Genomic DNA, 16,653 nt, shown 5'->3' with positions numbered 1-16,653 from the left:
GGCTTCTGGACGCCGCTGCTCAGGAACTCCTTGATGAAGTCTGTTAGCTTTGGCTCTCCTCTCTATCATAAGTTGGTTCTGTTTGAAGTGTTAACTCAGCTGTGCAGGATTTGGCGTTCCCAGCTCATCGGGTCGGCGGCATCAGCGGAGAGCTTATCAACTTTGATGTCGGGGAAAAGGCCGGCAACAGGCTCGTCTCTGTGAGCAGCAGACAGGAGAGTTTAAGGACAGCGGAGGTGATACAAACAGGATACTGTGGGATAAAATACAGTGAAGGGAGAGAACAAAGGGACCAACAGTTTAAAAATGAATCTCACCCAAGCACACTGAATTATACATCCAAACACATTAGGCAGGTGTGACACAGAAAGGCAGCGTTTTATCATTTGAAATATTTATTAGGAATGCATTTGAAGATGACAATGAATGATGGTGTTTGATTTTGGAAGTCAAACACTGAGTCAGCTGTTGTTGATGCTGCTGCATTTGTTCCTGTTCAATGTGAAGCAGACAAACACCCAACAGGTCTTATCGGCGGTCATCTGCCAAGCATTTTTAAATCCTGCATATTTGATCTTGACAATATATTTAGAACCAACCAAGCCCCTTGATAGATGCTCCAAGTCAGAAAACTGCCCCCTTTGGGTTTTCTGGGATAGTTATTTATCAAAATCAAACATAAGGGACATTAATTGTGTGCGGATGAGCAGCAAGGTTAAGACGTCTGCTCTCGTTTCCAGTGTCTTCACCGTCACAGAGAGTCACTTCCAGCTCTGTCATCTGTGGTTCATGAGGGCCTGGTACTCCCTCTGGTGGGAGAACAGCTGCAGGAACACTTTGTACTTTCTCTCATAGAAGCTGGGGAAAAAAAGGAATCAGATGCAGAAAATGATTACACACATTTGATGCATATTGTAGGTTTCAGGTTTCACTGTAATAAAACATTCAGTTGTCTCATAACCTGACCTTTACTGCAGAAATATTAGTTTAATACCATAAATTTTGCTCTCATTTTAAATTAATAGAAAAGTAAACTGAACAGAGAAAAATAAACTTAAAAAAATGTAGATATACCTCATTTTGTACATCTAAGAGCAATGCTGTCTATCTTACATTGAAAATGAAGACGCAGGCAATATATTAATGCTAAGAAAGAATAAAAGCCGTGTAGCTGAAAAACTAACTTCCTTTTTCATAAAATTGTTAAAACAATACATTGAACCTCATCCATTTTTGACCCGTTTACATTAACATCCCACACGGCGCCTCTGTCTCACCTCTGGACTTCAGGATCGGGCTGAACAACTTTCCCCACTTTTGCCATTTTCTCCATCGCCTCCTAAAACATAAATTGCAAAGACACATATTCTTCAATAAATAATGTTATGCACACTGGGTTTGAGATCGGCTGTGACCTACTTATAACTATGAACAGGAGCCAACAGCAGCAGCGGTTTTGGTGTGGCAGAGTTTATGATTAATGCAGTGCTCTGCCGTCTAAACCTACAAAATCCAGCCGGTTGTCTGTGTGCAGCTCAGAGGATCAGACACAACAACTGGCTGTTGTATTTATGGCCGAAAATGGGCTGACAGGTGCAGCCAAGTCCAAATAATAACATCTTATTTTTAGTATATCGAGCTTAAAGGCTGCTACGAGTTCTGGTGCTGAGACACCAAGAGAGGATGACTTGACCCGCCAAAACATTAATCCACTCTGTGTCTTAAACGCATTGCGATCGGGTTCTTGTTTGTAACAGAAGCCAGCCGTCGCGGCCTTCAGACTCTGGACTGTGGTTCCACCCAGCAGATGGAGGCACTGAGTCAGTGAATCTGTGATCTGGATGGTGTGAGGTGAACATAGCTTGACCTTTAGCTGTGTTGTAGTGGACTCCAAAATAATTCCAAACTCCCTCTGCATACAGGATATATGTCAATATACAGTTAAATATCAACTTCAAATGGATTTAAAATATTTTGTAAGGCGCACAGCACTAACTTTGCCCATTACGTTTAGCTCAAGAGTACTACACAGTCTGTTAACAGTTAACATCTTCTGTGGTTCACACTGGAATGCTGAGAAGATAACCCTGGTAATTTCATCGCATTATTACGGACTAAAAGTCTGAGGAGCAAACATTTAACAATAAGTCTCAAATGTGGGAAGTTTAAATTAAAGAGACAGCAGCAGTCTAATGAACGATGCTACTCAGTTTGGTGTATTTTGAAGCTACAACCTAAAAGTCAGGACATCTCCACCTCTGCTCTTCTTAGTTGGGTCATTATCTTTGAATTCAAACCTCATTTCATAGCAGACAGACAGAAAATGCACCTCAATTTGCAACATGCAACTATTTAAACTTAACTACTTCAGTCTATTTTCTGTTTAACTGCAAAACCTTTACACTCACAACATATGAAGTACAAACATTTTCTGTTTTTGTGAGGCTGTTAAATACAACATGCCTAAATCAAAATGTAGTTCGGATTATAAAATAGCAAACAGTACCTCTTCTCTCACTGAATATGTTTCACAGTTATGCTGGTTAATGTCATTCAAGTTACTGTATAAAAAATTGATGCTATTATCACACAACAAACAACTACAAACACAGAATTTTGAGTTTTGTGGAATATATATTGGGACAAAATCCAATATGTCTAAAAACAAAGAATTTTCTACTCTTACGGTCATTTTCACCACCTTGAACCACCAACAAAGTTGTTACACCAAAGTGTAACAACATTCCCATGTGAATATTTTAAAAACGTATATAAGCTGGTCTGTGTGCAGCCGAGCTCATAGATAAATCAGTTTTAACCAAAACAATGTATGAAATCACAAAAACCTCCTCTGCTTAAGCCCTTTATGGTGTGTGTGAGTCTGCGTGTCTTTCTACCTGTATGTTGCTGTAGTCCTGTGATGCGCATGCACCCAGGACTGCTGCTCCCACTAACACAGCCTCCATCTGGTCTGGCAAAACTACAGGCAGTCCTGGGAAGGAGATCGAAAACACCCAGTGTGTTAATGCTTTCATAGGAGATTCATCAAAGTTTCATCTTGTCCTATTTCCAGGCCTCAATAGGGGGAGTCCAATGTGTCTGGAAGATCGTTGATGTTTTTAAAAAGAGGCTCAAGACCCATCTTTTTAATTTTTTTTTCTTTCTGAGTTTATTTAAGAAGGGACCATGTACAATATTAAACATAAATGGTTCCATTTGATGCATTGTACCAGAGATAGCTTTAAGCTAATTTTCATCTGCAGTCAGGCTTTTAACTGACTCATTTTAACTTTTTATAATTCCTTAAGCTGACCTCTATTCTTCCATTTTTTATTACTATTTTATATATAAATTTTTACTTTATACATCCTATTGTTTTATCCTCAGTTTTAGCTTCCATACCTTTTATTTATTTTTAATTTATTTGTTTTACTGTTTTAGTCCCTCGATTTTCCAGTGTTTCCTCCTGGGGGCCTACCACACCTGGAGTTGATTCTGGTCCAGTCATGGTCCATGACTCCTCTCGGTGTGCGTGGCCCCCAAAGGTAGCTTCTTCCTCACCTTGGATTTCGGTGCCTAGCCATGTCTCTTCTATATCTCTTACGGACAGATGGTGTATGTGGGTGTGTGTATGTTGGTATGTTTGTATGTGTGGGTCTGTATGTCTGTTCGTATGTCTACATATGTGTGAGAATGTATATGTGATTGTGTATCTGTGTGTGTATTTGTAGGGGGTGGGAGGTTTCGGGTTTTTCCATAGTGTTTTATATTGTGGTGTTCTTGTTTTTATCCTCTGTGAGGGACTTTGTGTTACTGTTTTGTATGAAAAGTGCCATATAAATAAAGTTGATTTGATTTGATATATGTTAATATTATCATTGCTTGTCCATGCTGTAAATCTACTATGCTGATCATTTTTGCACACACATCTGTTACATGACTGCTCTTCCTTTGCTGTTTGCTTGTTTTGTGGCTTTCAAGTTAAACAAGGAGTTTGGGGAAGTGTTTCTGTTTTGTGTTGAACAGATTGTAAAGCTCCTTGAGGCTAATTTTTGATTTGTCATGTTTGGCTGCTTAAATAAAATTGACTACATTTGGTAAAATTCATCAAATAGTAGCAGAAACACGTGGAAATGAAAATATTTTATCTTACTGTGGCTATAAAACAATAAATGATGCCATCAGTTACTGGTGTTTCCTACCTGTAGCGTTGGCGTGAATCTGTACAAACAGCGGGTTTTTGCTCAACCCTCCACACAGGAAGAGGGTTCTGATGTCATGTCCTGCCTCTTTCATGGCCTCCAGAATATGAAGCGTACCGAGCTGAAACCACAGCAGACAGCGCGGGAGGAATAGGGTTACAAGACAACAAACACAACCTCCTTTTGTACTTAAAGCTCGTAGGAGATCAGTGTGACACAGAGGAAGTCATTTGAAACAGAAACCACATCGGACTTACAGCAAGGGCTTGAATCGTGGCCAAATAGAGCAGAGCCAAGTCATCCAGGGTTTGGGAGAGAGACAGTCCGACCACCTGCAGAACAGAGATGAGTCAATCACACTAAAATGTCTTGGGGGTGAATAACAACCAGAAGAGTGTCAGTGAAGGGTTGGTGAAAGAAAAGCTGACTTTGAAAGTCTGCTTCGGTCTCAAATCACCGGTGATTCAGTCAAAACAATAATCACCAGAACTCCTTCCTGCTTCCTGGATTTGCAGATACAGTGTGGCAACAATAATTAAAATACTGAACACAGAATTCAGTTTAATGACTTTAACTCTACTGATTAAACCCTTAACTGTGACGCTTTCATTTTAAGTTCCGAAAAGTCTGTGTCTTTTTCAGGTTGTTTCACGAGGGACTGGAAAATCTTGTCTATGAAATGCTAATGAAAGTTATACAACATCAGCACAAAAAGAATCAAACTGCGATATTTTGTTATACAGTCAGAATTTAGCTCTGGTCTGAATGTGGCACCTTGTGGAGTTTGGTTTTGTTGGTAGGGTTAATTGTCAGTTTAATCGTGAACGCAATATCTCAGGAATTCCTTGAAAAATGTCTTTAAATTTGTCGTAAGCATACACTTAAACTTCAGTCAAAAGTCAAGATCACTGCCATCACAATATTACAGTGTAGTGTAAGTCCTGTTCAGTTCTCACCATGCCTTTCAAAGTGGGGTCAGCCAGCGGCGACCTGTTTCCGTGGAAGTCCGGCCAAACGTGAAGACTGGATCCCAGCAGATCGACAGCAGAATCAGAGCTAGCCATCAAGCTCAAGTGGCTGTTCAGGTAGCTGTAGATATTCTCACCAGTAAAAGGAGCTCTGGGAAGGCAAAATAAAACATGTTGTAGCATGGACACTAACAGAAATGACAGAGAACTCATTCATTGAAGATAGTTTGACTTGTCATGGCAGGGAAAGCAGTAACGGTGGCTCGGTAATGCAATATTCAATGTCAACCGGTGAGCATTGACTGTAGCAATGCTTCAATTGTTAAGTAAATATATAATTAAATAATGCCTTCTCCTAAAGAATAGCTAAGCCTTGGGGAATGCTCAACATTACTGAGCTTCTAATCTTACTAAAGCTTACTTAACATTATTGAATGCCAGCTGATCCAGCAAGCTGACGGGTATGACAGCTGTGCTAAACCAGTTTTGGGAATAGCAGCAGTAAATGCTTCAGCTGACCTCTGCTGGGCCTTTTCCTGGAGCTGACTGTAGGCGGCGTGGCCCTTCACCACGTGGTCGATCTGTAGGAGGACAGGGCAATATATTTAAATGGAGAAAGACGACAGACGGCACTATGATGACACGAAGTCTTGTGAGGTTGCAACTGCTGATTAACTGAGGTAATCCATAAAAAAGTCAAAAATGTTTGCTTTTGTGTTGAACAAACAGTTAAAAATTCAAGAGAAAATCATATTCGAGAAGTCAGAAACCAGTTAGGCCTTGCATCCTCATTTAAGAACATTATATTTTGAATATGCTGCACAACAAGCTTAATTTAGTTTAACTTAGATTTATTGTCCTCAGTTTTTGTTCCATCTACTGTTACAAAAAGCTCCATACATTAATTAGTGGTAAACAGGATGCCGGTGGAAAAAGACACAAATTTCAGAGTTGAATTTTGCTTGGCTATGCTTAAGAAAGTTTGTAGCTTAAAATGCGATACAAATTTGACAAATTGTAGAAAAAAAAACCAAGCTATTCTCAAGCTACAACCACATTAAGATACCACTTAATTCCAAAACTACTTCCTGCTTAAAGACAATGTTTAGTTTTTGTAATCGTCAGGTCCTACTAAAAACTAGCAACAGGAAAACTAAAAATGCACCCAAAATCATAACTCAAGCTTTAGGAGGATAAAATTTCGATTTGCATTAAAGGCTTGGCAATGATCCATTTCACTCTCTCTAATGAAATGTGAAGATTAAAGAAAACTAGAGCAGATTTAAACAAAGTCTTTTACAAAAAAGCTACCCTACATTTTTTTAAAAAAAAAAGACAACAATTTGACTTTCATGTTCCTCATTAATGTGTAAATTTGGTATATTTTTGTAGACATATAAAAGCCAAATATTTACAGCGGAGGAGAAAAACTGCTTTCAGGTTTACTATTTATTTGGCCGGACGTGTTGATTTTATTTGGGTGATCTCTGGTGTGTGTGCATGCTAAAGTCCACATTTTCATGTGTATTTGCATATAGTTCTCTGCGAATTCTGTGAATTCTGCACATAGTTCAGGTCAAAACAATGTTGACAGTGGACTGACCAGCCTTCCTGTAGCACTCTGTCCGCCCTCGTTGAGCCACATGTCAGGCACCATAGCAGACAAACAGGGTCCCCACACTCCAGGCACAAACAGAGGCCGCTCACTGATCTGATGCACATGACGGTGAAACATGAACACGGTTTACTTAGTTTTCATAGATGGCATGCACATCACTAAAGAGGTAACATAAAAAATTAAAAGGTACAATATCTTATTTTAATTTAATACACTTTTTAAATCAAACTCAGTGAATATCTCTTCACAGCATGCTAGCTGTCAGTTTCGTGTGTGTGCTGAAACAAAATCCACAGTTCGTACAAGGCTCTGGCTCTGTCAACAGGAAACAAAGTGACTCAGCTCGATCTACGCAAGAGGACTCCAACGTGTCTTGAGCATGTTTGAGCTTGTGCACAGTGCAGGGGAAAAGAGAAGAGGACAGGAGATGCGAGTCAGAGGAATGGTAAACCTGTCAAATGCTGACTATCGAAATACGCTACTGAGCAGAATTACAGTGAAATTTCTCCAAAATTGCAGGCTACACCTAGCCTAGCCGTGCTAGACCCATGCACTGAAGACGCAAAGGTCTAGGAATGCTCGACAGGGAGGGAGGCGGGCTAAAAGGTTGTCTATCAAACCACTCTGCAGCAATTGGGTAGGTATACAACCAATCAGCGCAACGAATAGGCTCCTAGAGCGCCGGAAATCAGAGGACGCGGTAGTTCGGTGAAGCCTTATTTATACAGTCAATGGGTGAAGCTCAAGTATATTACAGACATGTTAACAGAAAGATTATTCAGAGTCGGTGCTAATGGAGCTCAACGACTGTTGTCGTTTTTGTTGTCGACCCTGGCAGAGAATTAAATTCGTTGCCGTGGGTTGTCTAGCGCGGCTAGGCTAGTTGTTTCCGGTTGTTTCTGTCAGAATCGTCGCGCCTCTGTCGTCACTTAGTTACGCCCGCCTTCTGACTCTACACTTCATGGTGATTGGTCCGGCCAGTTTTAGGAGCATCCAACCTCAAGCCTTACGGAGGGTAACTAGACCCACCCTGGCAGAGAATTAAATTCGTTGCCGTGGGTTGTCTAGCGCGGCTAGGCTAGGCTACAGCTTAAAATGGAAGCTGCTAGATCAACAGGATATGCTAAAACTTAGCTTCCCTGCTGATCCCCACTGCTATTAGCCCTGCATAGACAAGAAATTTAAAGGTAGAGTCTGCAATTCAGGAGGAAGACTGTTGATATTTAGCTAGTCATCTCACCACTATCTTCTTTTCCTCTTGTCCTGTGCAGATGACATGCCGGAATAATGTTGTTGGGATTGGTCACAGAATGTACAGCTAGCAGATTTTAGTTGAGACTTTGAATTTGACGAGAAGTGTAGGGGTTTAGAGTGACATATTCCACATTTAAGTCTATATACATTTTAAAAAATTAACACAAAATGCAACAAATGTAAAAATGAGATGAGTGGAAAAAATTCAGCGTTTCTGTCATCAGCATTATTTAGAAAGCTAATTTAGCCGACCAGTTAAAACAGCGTAGAGAGAGTTTATGTGTGTATTAGGATGTCACCTCAGAGTCACTAAGTCTCTCTTCAGAAACAGATGTTGTGTGTAAAGGATGAATCATAGGAAGTTTCACATTAATCATAGAGTGATAGTGTGTAGGAATAAGAAAGGTCACACACAGTTCACACCACATCCATGTTGACGCACGTAGTTTGGTTAAACGTAAACAGATCAGCCAGAACATCATGACCACTGACAGGTGAAGTGAACAACATCTTGTTCTAATGCAGTGCTCTGCTGACATTCATGTGGATGTTTGACTTGTACCACCTACCTAAACACTGCAGGTCAAGTAACCCCCCTTGTCAGTAACAGTCCTTGATACTAGTTTCCCCCTCAGCAGGACAATGCACCTCAACACGTTGCAAAAACTCCTCAGGAGTGGCCCTGGGAACACGACACAGCTAAGGTGTTCACCCGGGTACAATACTACCTAGATCCAAATCTTCTTGAGCATCTGTGGATGTACCAGGATAAATCTGATCGAGGTAGGTCCCATCCTGCAACCCACAGAATTTACTGGTGCCAGAGGACATCCCCAGAGGTTCTGTGTCGATGCCCCACTGGGTCAGAGGAGTTTTAGTAGCATAAAGGAAACCAACACAATATTAGGCAGGTGGTCATAATGTTATGCCTGATGGGTGTATGTTCCAGTGAAATGCAAAAGAGGAAAAGTTGTTGCTAATTTTAGGAGTATTTTTCAAAAAAGATTAAAATCAGGTTAAATGCAGCTCACCGCCATGTGGCAGGATGACGTCCCACAGATCATCGCCATGCGTGAGGTGATCGGCTGGTTCTCACAGGGCAGCTGAAAACCAGTCACATCAGCACCTATCACACCTGGAATGAGCAAAGAAATGCTACATTTTCATTACACTTAGTCACTATCAAGTGTTTATTTTGTGCAGAGGAGAAAAATTCAGTGTCATAATGAAGACTTTTTTTGGTTTTAGCTAAAAGAAAGTTTCCAAACTGCTGTTGGAGCCCCATCGGGGAATAATCAAAATGATTTGCAGATCCGAATATTTAAACTCTTTTGAAGTCGTTTCCTAACCTTCACGTAGAATTTAGCAGTGACACTAACTGCTGGGAAAATGTTTGTGAAGCTGGTTTGAGTTTAAGGTTGGAGGTTAGTGTAGATGCAGAGGCCAGGGGTGTACATCACTGTGACATGGACAACAACTAACAGTGCAGAGTGTTTTAACCTCTGACTGATGCAACAATGTGTGATTGGCAGAGGTTACGGCTGCAGGTCGGAGGCCAGGGTTCATGAGCAGTTTACCTCGCAGAACTAAACCAGATGGTTCGGATTTCTGAGCCAGAGAATGGCCTCCTGCTACCCTGAAGCCAACAAGGTGCTGGTGGATACAGTAAACTCTAAAACTACCTTTTTTAAATTTAATCTTCACCAGAAATATTCAAGTTGGGAGTTTCCTGATAGGTCAAAAATGTTTAAATCCGAGTTGCAGATTTTTATCATGTCAACCATTTCTATTATGCCATTCCCATCTTCATTCATTAAGTTTAAAGCTACACTAGGATATATATTTGTTCATTTAAGAACAGTGGTAACACTTGATTCATTAGTTTTTCCATCAGTTTGTATATTTTTTGGTTTAGAACATGATATTCTACTGATTTGTGGCTCTGCTGATCACTGCGTTGGTGGATCAAGTCTCATCAACTTCCTCTGCAGGGTGAAGCAAGTTCAACAGATCCAGGCTTTCTTTGTGTAAGCTGGCTCAACAAAACCTAAAATCAGATACAATGGGTATCAGTTTCTTCTTTCTAACTCAGGTTTTCTTCACCAGGTTTTGTGTTTTGCTTCCATAAAAGAAGGTGTTTGATGCAACATGTGAATCTTCTCCGTGTACAAAGAAGAGTCAAGAGAACCAGGTTGTTGTAATGAGAAGCTTTGAGAAGAATAAACATTTTTTTCCCGGTAAAAATCTCAGCGAGGAAAACTTTCAATCATGTTAGTTAAAATGTTTATTTTACCACTCAGTGTACCCTGACTGCAGCTGCTTTATTTCTAATGTGACAGCTGACATTAGAGCTGGTAAACTTTAAATGACTCCAGTAAGAATTTGGTGAACCACGGGCCTTTCATCTGGCACCACCATCACTTGCAAACTTAGATTTGTGTTTCAAAAATCTTTAATTATAATGGCTAGACTGATAACAACCTATCTAGATATGTTTATGCGCTTTCAAATTGCTTTGCTGAGGAGAAATTTCAAGGTTAAAACTTGAAACTTGCACACAAGAAATGCAAAAATGTGAGTGCTCAGAAATGTTCAGTGTTGTATTTTTTCTCACTAGCTTTTCTATTCTGACGTTCCCGGTGCTCTGTGTTGGACTAAAATGTCAACTTTTGAAACAAAACGTATCAACAATATTACACCTGGGCTACAATCAGTGATTATTTTATTTTTGATTAATCTGCTGAGAATATGGTGGAAAAACGTGGATAAATGTTTCCCAAAGTCCAACATGACGTCCTCAAATCTGTATGTTCGTCCACAACCAAAAAACATTCAGTTTACTCTCACAGAAGATCAAACAAATCAGAGAATATGTAAATTTAAGAGGCTGGAATTAGAGAATATTGACTTTCTTTCGTAAATAATTACTCAAACATAATTCATCCTCAAAATAGCTGGCGATTAATGTAACAAGTGACAAAAAAATCGATTAACTGATTGCTGCTACATTCGACTTTATGCCTCCTTGTTATATACGAGGCAAAGTCAGTTTACTGATGCCAAGAGAAGACTTTCGTCTCCTGGTAACTGTGTAATACCTAAACCTCCAGCATGAGCATCGATCAGAGAAGCACCGACTGCAATTCCAGGGTCCAAACCCAAATCTGCCGCTGCCTCCTGAGTGAGACCGTCTCCTAGTGGACTTCCTGGAGAGCATGACGCACTGCCTGGAGGACGAAAAGGCCACAGTTTAAAAAATTAAAGAAGACTTCGTTTAAAAGCATGTTTGAACTAAAAGACGAGTATTAAACGGTCTGATTCTCTGACCTATTTTGCAAAAGTTATTTTCCAGAAGGTCCTCCAGGCCAATGCTGGTCCAAAAGCTGGCATCCCATCCTTCTGGAGGGCAGTACGTCCATTTACACACCAGAGTACACAAAGACCTGAGGGACAGTGCAAAATAGTACAGTAACATGATACTTAACAAAAACACACTTTTCATATCTATTCAGACAAGTTAAAAGTATCTTGTTATGGTCTCAGTATCAAAAACACTTTGTCCGTGATAAAGGACACATTACAATGAATACGCTGCTACAGATAACAGATTCTTTCCTTTAAACAGATATTAGATTGAAGAACTGCATTTCTATATGACAGCACAATAGTACATAAGCAAATATATTGGTAATAGCAGCAGGATTGTGTAGCTAACTTGTCAGCGCTGAAACCTTTTTAAGTCTTATTTTAATTACTTGCAAACAAGATCTGACAGATATGGGTTAAAAAGATCTACCGCAGCCATAATAACATCATCCAACAAGGCTCACCTTGTTAGAGAGTCTGTTGCCTTCCAAGACAAGAAGTCTGGTAGATCAAAAAAGTGTGCGGCTTTGTTCCAGCAGCTTTCCTTCAGATTCTGATGAAAAGATGAGAGCAACGTGTGGAAATAAACACCTGATTAACGGGTCATGACAGCACGTGTATCTACTGGTGTACTAAAGCACTTGGCAATGTGTTCTCAAGAATCTATCCATCAGCTGCCTCCCAAGGAAAAGGCATGGAAGACTGAAAAACAAGTAAACAACCCCAGGTACACGTTGACTGGCCAGTAAAAAAGAGCGACAATAAAGCACGCAGAGATCTGTGGTGTGGTGGCGACCTCCTCACCTCTCACCTCTTTGAGCCACAGCAGCTTTGGGGGTTGCATCTCTGGTGACATGACCCCTCCCACCCTGCTCAGGACCCCGTGGCCTGTGTTTGTTATCCGAGCAGCCTGTTCTGCAGCACGATGGTCCATCCACATCACCACGTTCCTTTGGCTGTCACCTGGGAAAGCCAGGAGAGGAAGGGTGAATGTCTGACATCACTGACGGCAAATATGCAGTGATGTTTAGTTTTATTTGGCCTATTAAGTGACTATACAAGCAAGTTCAGTGATATTATCTCAACCGAAAATAATCATCTACTTTAGCAGGAGTATTTTAGTATCTGTCGATGGCTTTTGAGTCCATCTTGCTTAATTAGAAAAAACATGAATCACTAGCAGCTTCAGGCTTCTACTCTGCAGCTGATCCTGACCTTCGATCTCACCGTGGAGGAGGGGAACATACCTCAAAGGATCAATAAAGTATGACATTACATTACACAAAGGCAATTTTTCCAAGCAAAACTCAACAACTGGAGGATTTGAATAGCAATTGTTTTCATCCGACAAAGTTAGTAAGGGTCATTATTTTACCTTGCTGACATGTTTTTACCTCAGAGCGTCATTCAACGTGTGATGACGTGTCCTTTTTTATCAGGTGACTGGTCTGACAGATCTGTCAGAATTTGTCAGACCGGCCACACCCCCCAATGTCCAGTACTCTCTGGAGGATGGAATCCCAGGTGTGCGAGAGGGTGTAGGCTGAGGGAGGGTGTAGGCTGGCTTGTTTGACAGATTCTGACAGATTTGTCAGACCGGTCACCTGATAAAAAATAAACACGCTCCGCTTAAAACATCCCCCGCCTTATAGTACCTCTAAGTGCAAGAAATAATAATATATACTGGAAGATACACCTACAAAATGATACATCTTCACTACAAATAAAAAAAACAAAAAAAAACAGTCAGGTCAAGGTCATACACCCCGAAAGGCACATCTACATTACAACAGGCTTAGTGTGCGCAATATGAATGAAATCCCTCAAGTAGTTTGTGAGATATGATCCGGAAACAAAAAAATATTTGGAGTGCCTCACTATGACCTTGAAAATCAGGTCAAGGTCATACACCCCAAAAGGCACATCTATACTATATAGAGATGGCCTGCGTGCAATATGAATGAAATCCCTCAAGTAGTTTCTGAGATATGCTCCGGAAACGAAATGCGTACGTACGTATGGACGGACGGACGTGCACATGTCGGCTGACGCTCTTAGGAAGACTGCAGACGTAGTTGAAACATGTCAGCAAGGTAAAACAATTACCCTTACCAACTTTTTCGGATAAAAAGAATTGCTAATCAAATATAAGTAAACGACAAAATGCACATTGTCAATCTAACTGGAGGCTTTCTTATCAAAATGTATAAAAAAAACAAACACCTGAATTAAATCAGCATTTCAAAGTTATAATCAGTTCTATCCTCAATAACCCAAAATGTGTTTATAAGTGTACATAAACGCAGTATTCAGGTCAGATGCCTCAAAATGGAATGAAATGAATCACCTACCATCCTGACTGACTGGCACAGGCTGGAAGCTTTGGTCCAAAACCACGAGGGAGCAGGTGGCATCAAAGCCAATCCCCCGAACCTGGCTGCTCTTCACACCATCGATAACTTTCTGCAACAAATACACAGTACAGTCCAAAAAAAAAATCACTGCTCTGTGCTCACACACTCTAGCTAATGTCTGTGGAGTAACTGGAAGAGGGCACGCATGAATCCATTAGCAGTTACTGCATCACAGTTCAGCATACATTGTGTGTTACATGATTACAATAATGAGAATGAACCCTGTGATTCTCAGCCAGGTGGTACATGGACACGTAGCTGAGAAATTAACAGTTGGATAAACGTACTGAATCAATCAACTTTATTTATAGACAGAGCACTTTTCATACGGTTTTAAACATGCAACACAAAGTGCTTTACAACAATTAAAAACATTAAAAATAAGAAAACCCATTCCTCCCTTTTTAAAAGAATGCATAAAGAGGCCAGATGTACATTAGGAGTGCATTCTCTGGTCAGATGAGACCAAGATAAATTTGTTTGGCATGTTTTGTTTAAACTTAGCTAAAACTACCACAGTGAATGCATAATCCTGACAGTGAAGCACAGAGGTGGGAGTGTAGTGAAATGGCGCTACATGAGTGCAAAAGTTGTTCAGGAAGACTCCATAAATGCCGGTGGATGAACCCAAATACTGGCTGACAGGATGACTTCCAATCTGCAGAAACTTGGGAGAAAAGGAATATTTAAGAAAAAATGATCCCAACTACACTGACGGATTCAAATAACAGTTTCTAAAGAAGGAAAAAAAGAAAACTGTCCTGGCTTTGGCTAAGAATGCCACCCAAATTGAGCATTTTTAACCCTGTAAGACACAAGTATAGAAAAAACTAAGCAAAAGAAATGAAGTAAAACAAACAAACTATATATATATATATATATATATATATATATATAATCAAATATAGAAAGAAATGAGCCAAAAAATAAATAAAATAAACAAAAATTATATACATATAAAAAACAAATATAGAAGAAAGTGAGCAAAAAAATAAAACACAACTAACTAAATAAATAATAATAATAACCCTTATGTAGAAGAAAGTGAGAGAAAAACACAGCACAGATCAGTGGAAAAAAATAAGCACTAAAGAATGTAGAAGATACATTTCTCCAGAAATTCATGCAACTTTCATGATACCCATGCTGAGGAGGATTAATTTTGTCATCAAAATAAAGTTGGATATGAGGGTAATGAAAAAATAAAAGACTTTCTCAGTAAAGAAAGGTGCACTGACTTCTGTTGCATTGACTCTGGGTCCCATATTTGTCATACAGCAAATCTAAAATGTTCATTGCCAATTTTGGGTAATATTTAATACCCTACCGGTCTGCTAAGAAATAATGTAATTATTGTAAGGTGAAAAAATGTTAAATTATTTGAAACTTAAGTGACTTTGCACATTTGCTCTCTTCTGTTGTACACTGTATGTAAAAGCAATGAACAGTTATCTAAAACTATTTGAAATAACTGGCTAAAACTGAAAGATAAATGATTAATCCATTTGTGCAACCTGACCGAACCACCCTGAGGTCATCCTACCTTGACCACCTTGCAGCATTTGTCCCATATCTCCGTGGAGGACTGGACATAGTGGTCGGACTGGGGTTCCCAGATGCTGATGGGCTCCTCGGCCGTCCTCCTCAGCTGACCGTCTCTGGTCACCAGGGCGGCTCTGACACTGGCGGTGCCCACATCCACCCCGACATAGAACCGCTCTGCCATGAGGACGCCAGCTGAATGGAGACAACCGGGTTAATTATTAACCGGGTTGCGCTGACAGTATCGATATTTAGCAGGTTAAATTGATTCAACGGACAATATCGCTGAAAGGAAGTGATTTCTGTTCATTCTTTTCACCCTCCTGCCCTCCATTGAAGGCTGAAGATAACAGTGCACCCCAGTGATTTACATTGAATAACATTTAAAATAGACCAAACAGACATATTTAAACACAATGGGCGTTAATACATCAACTAATGCTAAACCTCCGAACTTACCTAATTGTTAAATTCTTATTTCAGAGCAGAAAACATTGAGTTTTTATCGTTTTAAGTTTCTGAGCGGCGTACTTTGTGAGAGTTGGAGACGGTGGCTGGGACGGCAGGCGAGAGCGGCCAAAAGGGATACAGCCGCGTTTTTTCTCCAGAGTCGTATGAAAGCCGAAGTAAGGCAAAAACCTTGTTCAGCAGAAAGATGTGGGTTTACATCCGTCTATTTTTTGTTTTCTATCGTTTTAAATCTTTGAAGAACCCAGATTAGAAAATACTGATAGTTAAAAGATTAACGTAAATATATTAACAGTAATTGTACTATCTACAAATTGCCATTTTGTCTTGAGCATTTGTGCAAATAGGGTGACATGCACTGTAAAAAAAAAAAAATCAGTAGAAAGCATGAAGAAAACTACACTATTTTACTGTATTGAGTCAGCTAAAAACATCAGTATTGTACAGACATTTGCCGTTATTTTCACAGTTTTTCAATGTACCATATTTTACTATTTTTAATGTGTGTTTTTCGCAGTTTGCTGCCAGATTTTCAGGGTTTATTTAACAGATTTGTTTTTCACAGAAGGAGTTACATACAGCAAAACTGTAATTCTATTGGAAATGTAATTTTCAGGCGTTGTAATAGAATAACCATTTGTAAACAAACCGATTTTGATTATTGATAGTTTTGGTCTGGTTTTTAGGGTTAACATGTAAATTAATAACGTTTTTGTCATTTTACTTGTTGTTACCTGTCTTTAGCAGAATAAGAAGATTCAGAAAAAAAACTAAGTGAAATTCTTTTACAAAATTACAATCAAAAACTGTTTAAAAAAACA

The 16,653-nt window shown here is 39.7% G+C and overlaps 1 protein-coding gene across 1 annotated transcript; it reads right to left on the bottom strand.

Moving 5' to 3' along the window:
• Positions 1-372: 372 nt before the first annotated feature.
• On the bottom strand, positions 373-15,953 carry fggy (FGGY carbohydrate kinase domain containing). The gene is made up of 16 exons (XM_022193496.2): positions 15,824-15,953; positions 15,366-15,559; positions 13,760-13,871; positions 12,220-12,371; positions 11,873-11,961; positions 11,370-11,485; positions 11,141-11,269; positions 9,074-9,177; positions 6,774-6,881; positions 5,690-5,751; positions 5,159-5,321; positions 4,460-4,534; positions 4,203-4,323; positions 2,898-2,992; positions 1,278-1,339; positions 373-858 (listed from the first exon to the last, which is right to left on the bottom strand). Exons 2-16 carry the CDS (start codon positions 15,546-15,548, stop codon positions 777-779), a joined length of 1,653 nt encoding a protein of 550 aa, XP_022049188.2. The 5' UTR covers positions 15,549-15,559; positions 15,824-15,953; the 3' UTR covers positions 373-776.
• Between the last annotated feature and the right edge of the window lie 700 nt (positions 15,954-16,653).

Source organism: Acanthochromis polyacanthus, chromosome 9, assembly GCF_021347895.1.
Source record: "Acanthochromis polyacanthus isolate Apoly-LR-REF ecotype Palm Island chromosome 9, KAUST_Apoly_ChrSc, whole genome shotgun sequence".
Classification (NCBI taxonomy): Eukaryota; Metazoa; Chordata; class Actinopteri; family Pomacentridae; genus Acanthochromis; species Acanthochromis polyacanthus.
This window is presented reverse-complemented; position numbering and strand designations above follow the sequence as displayed.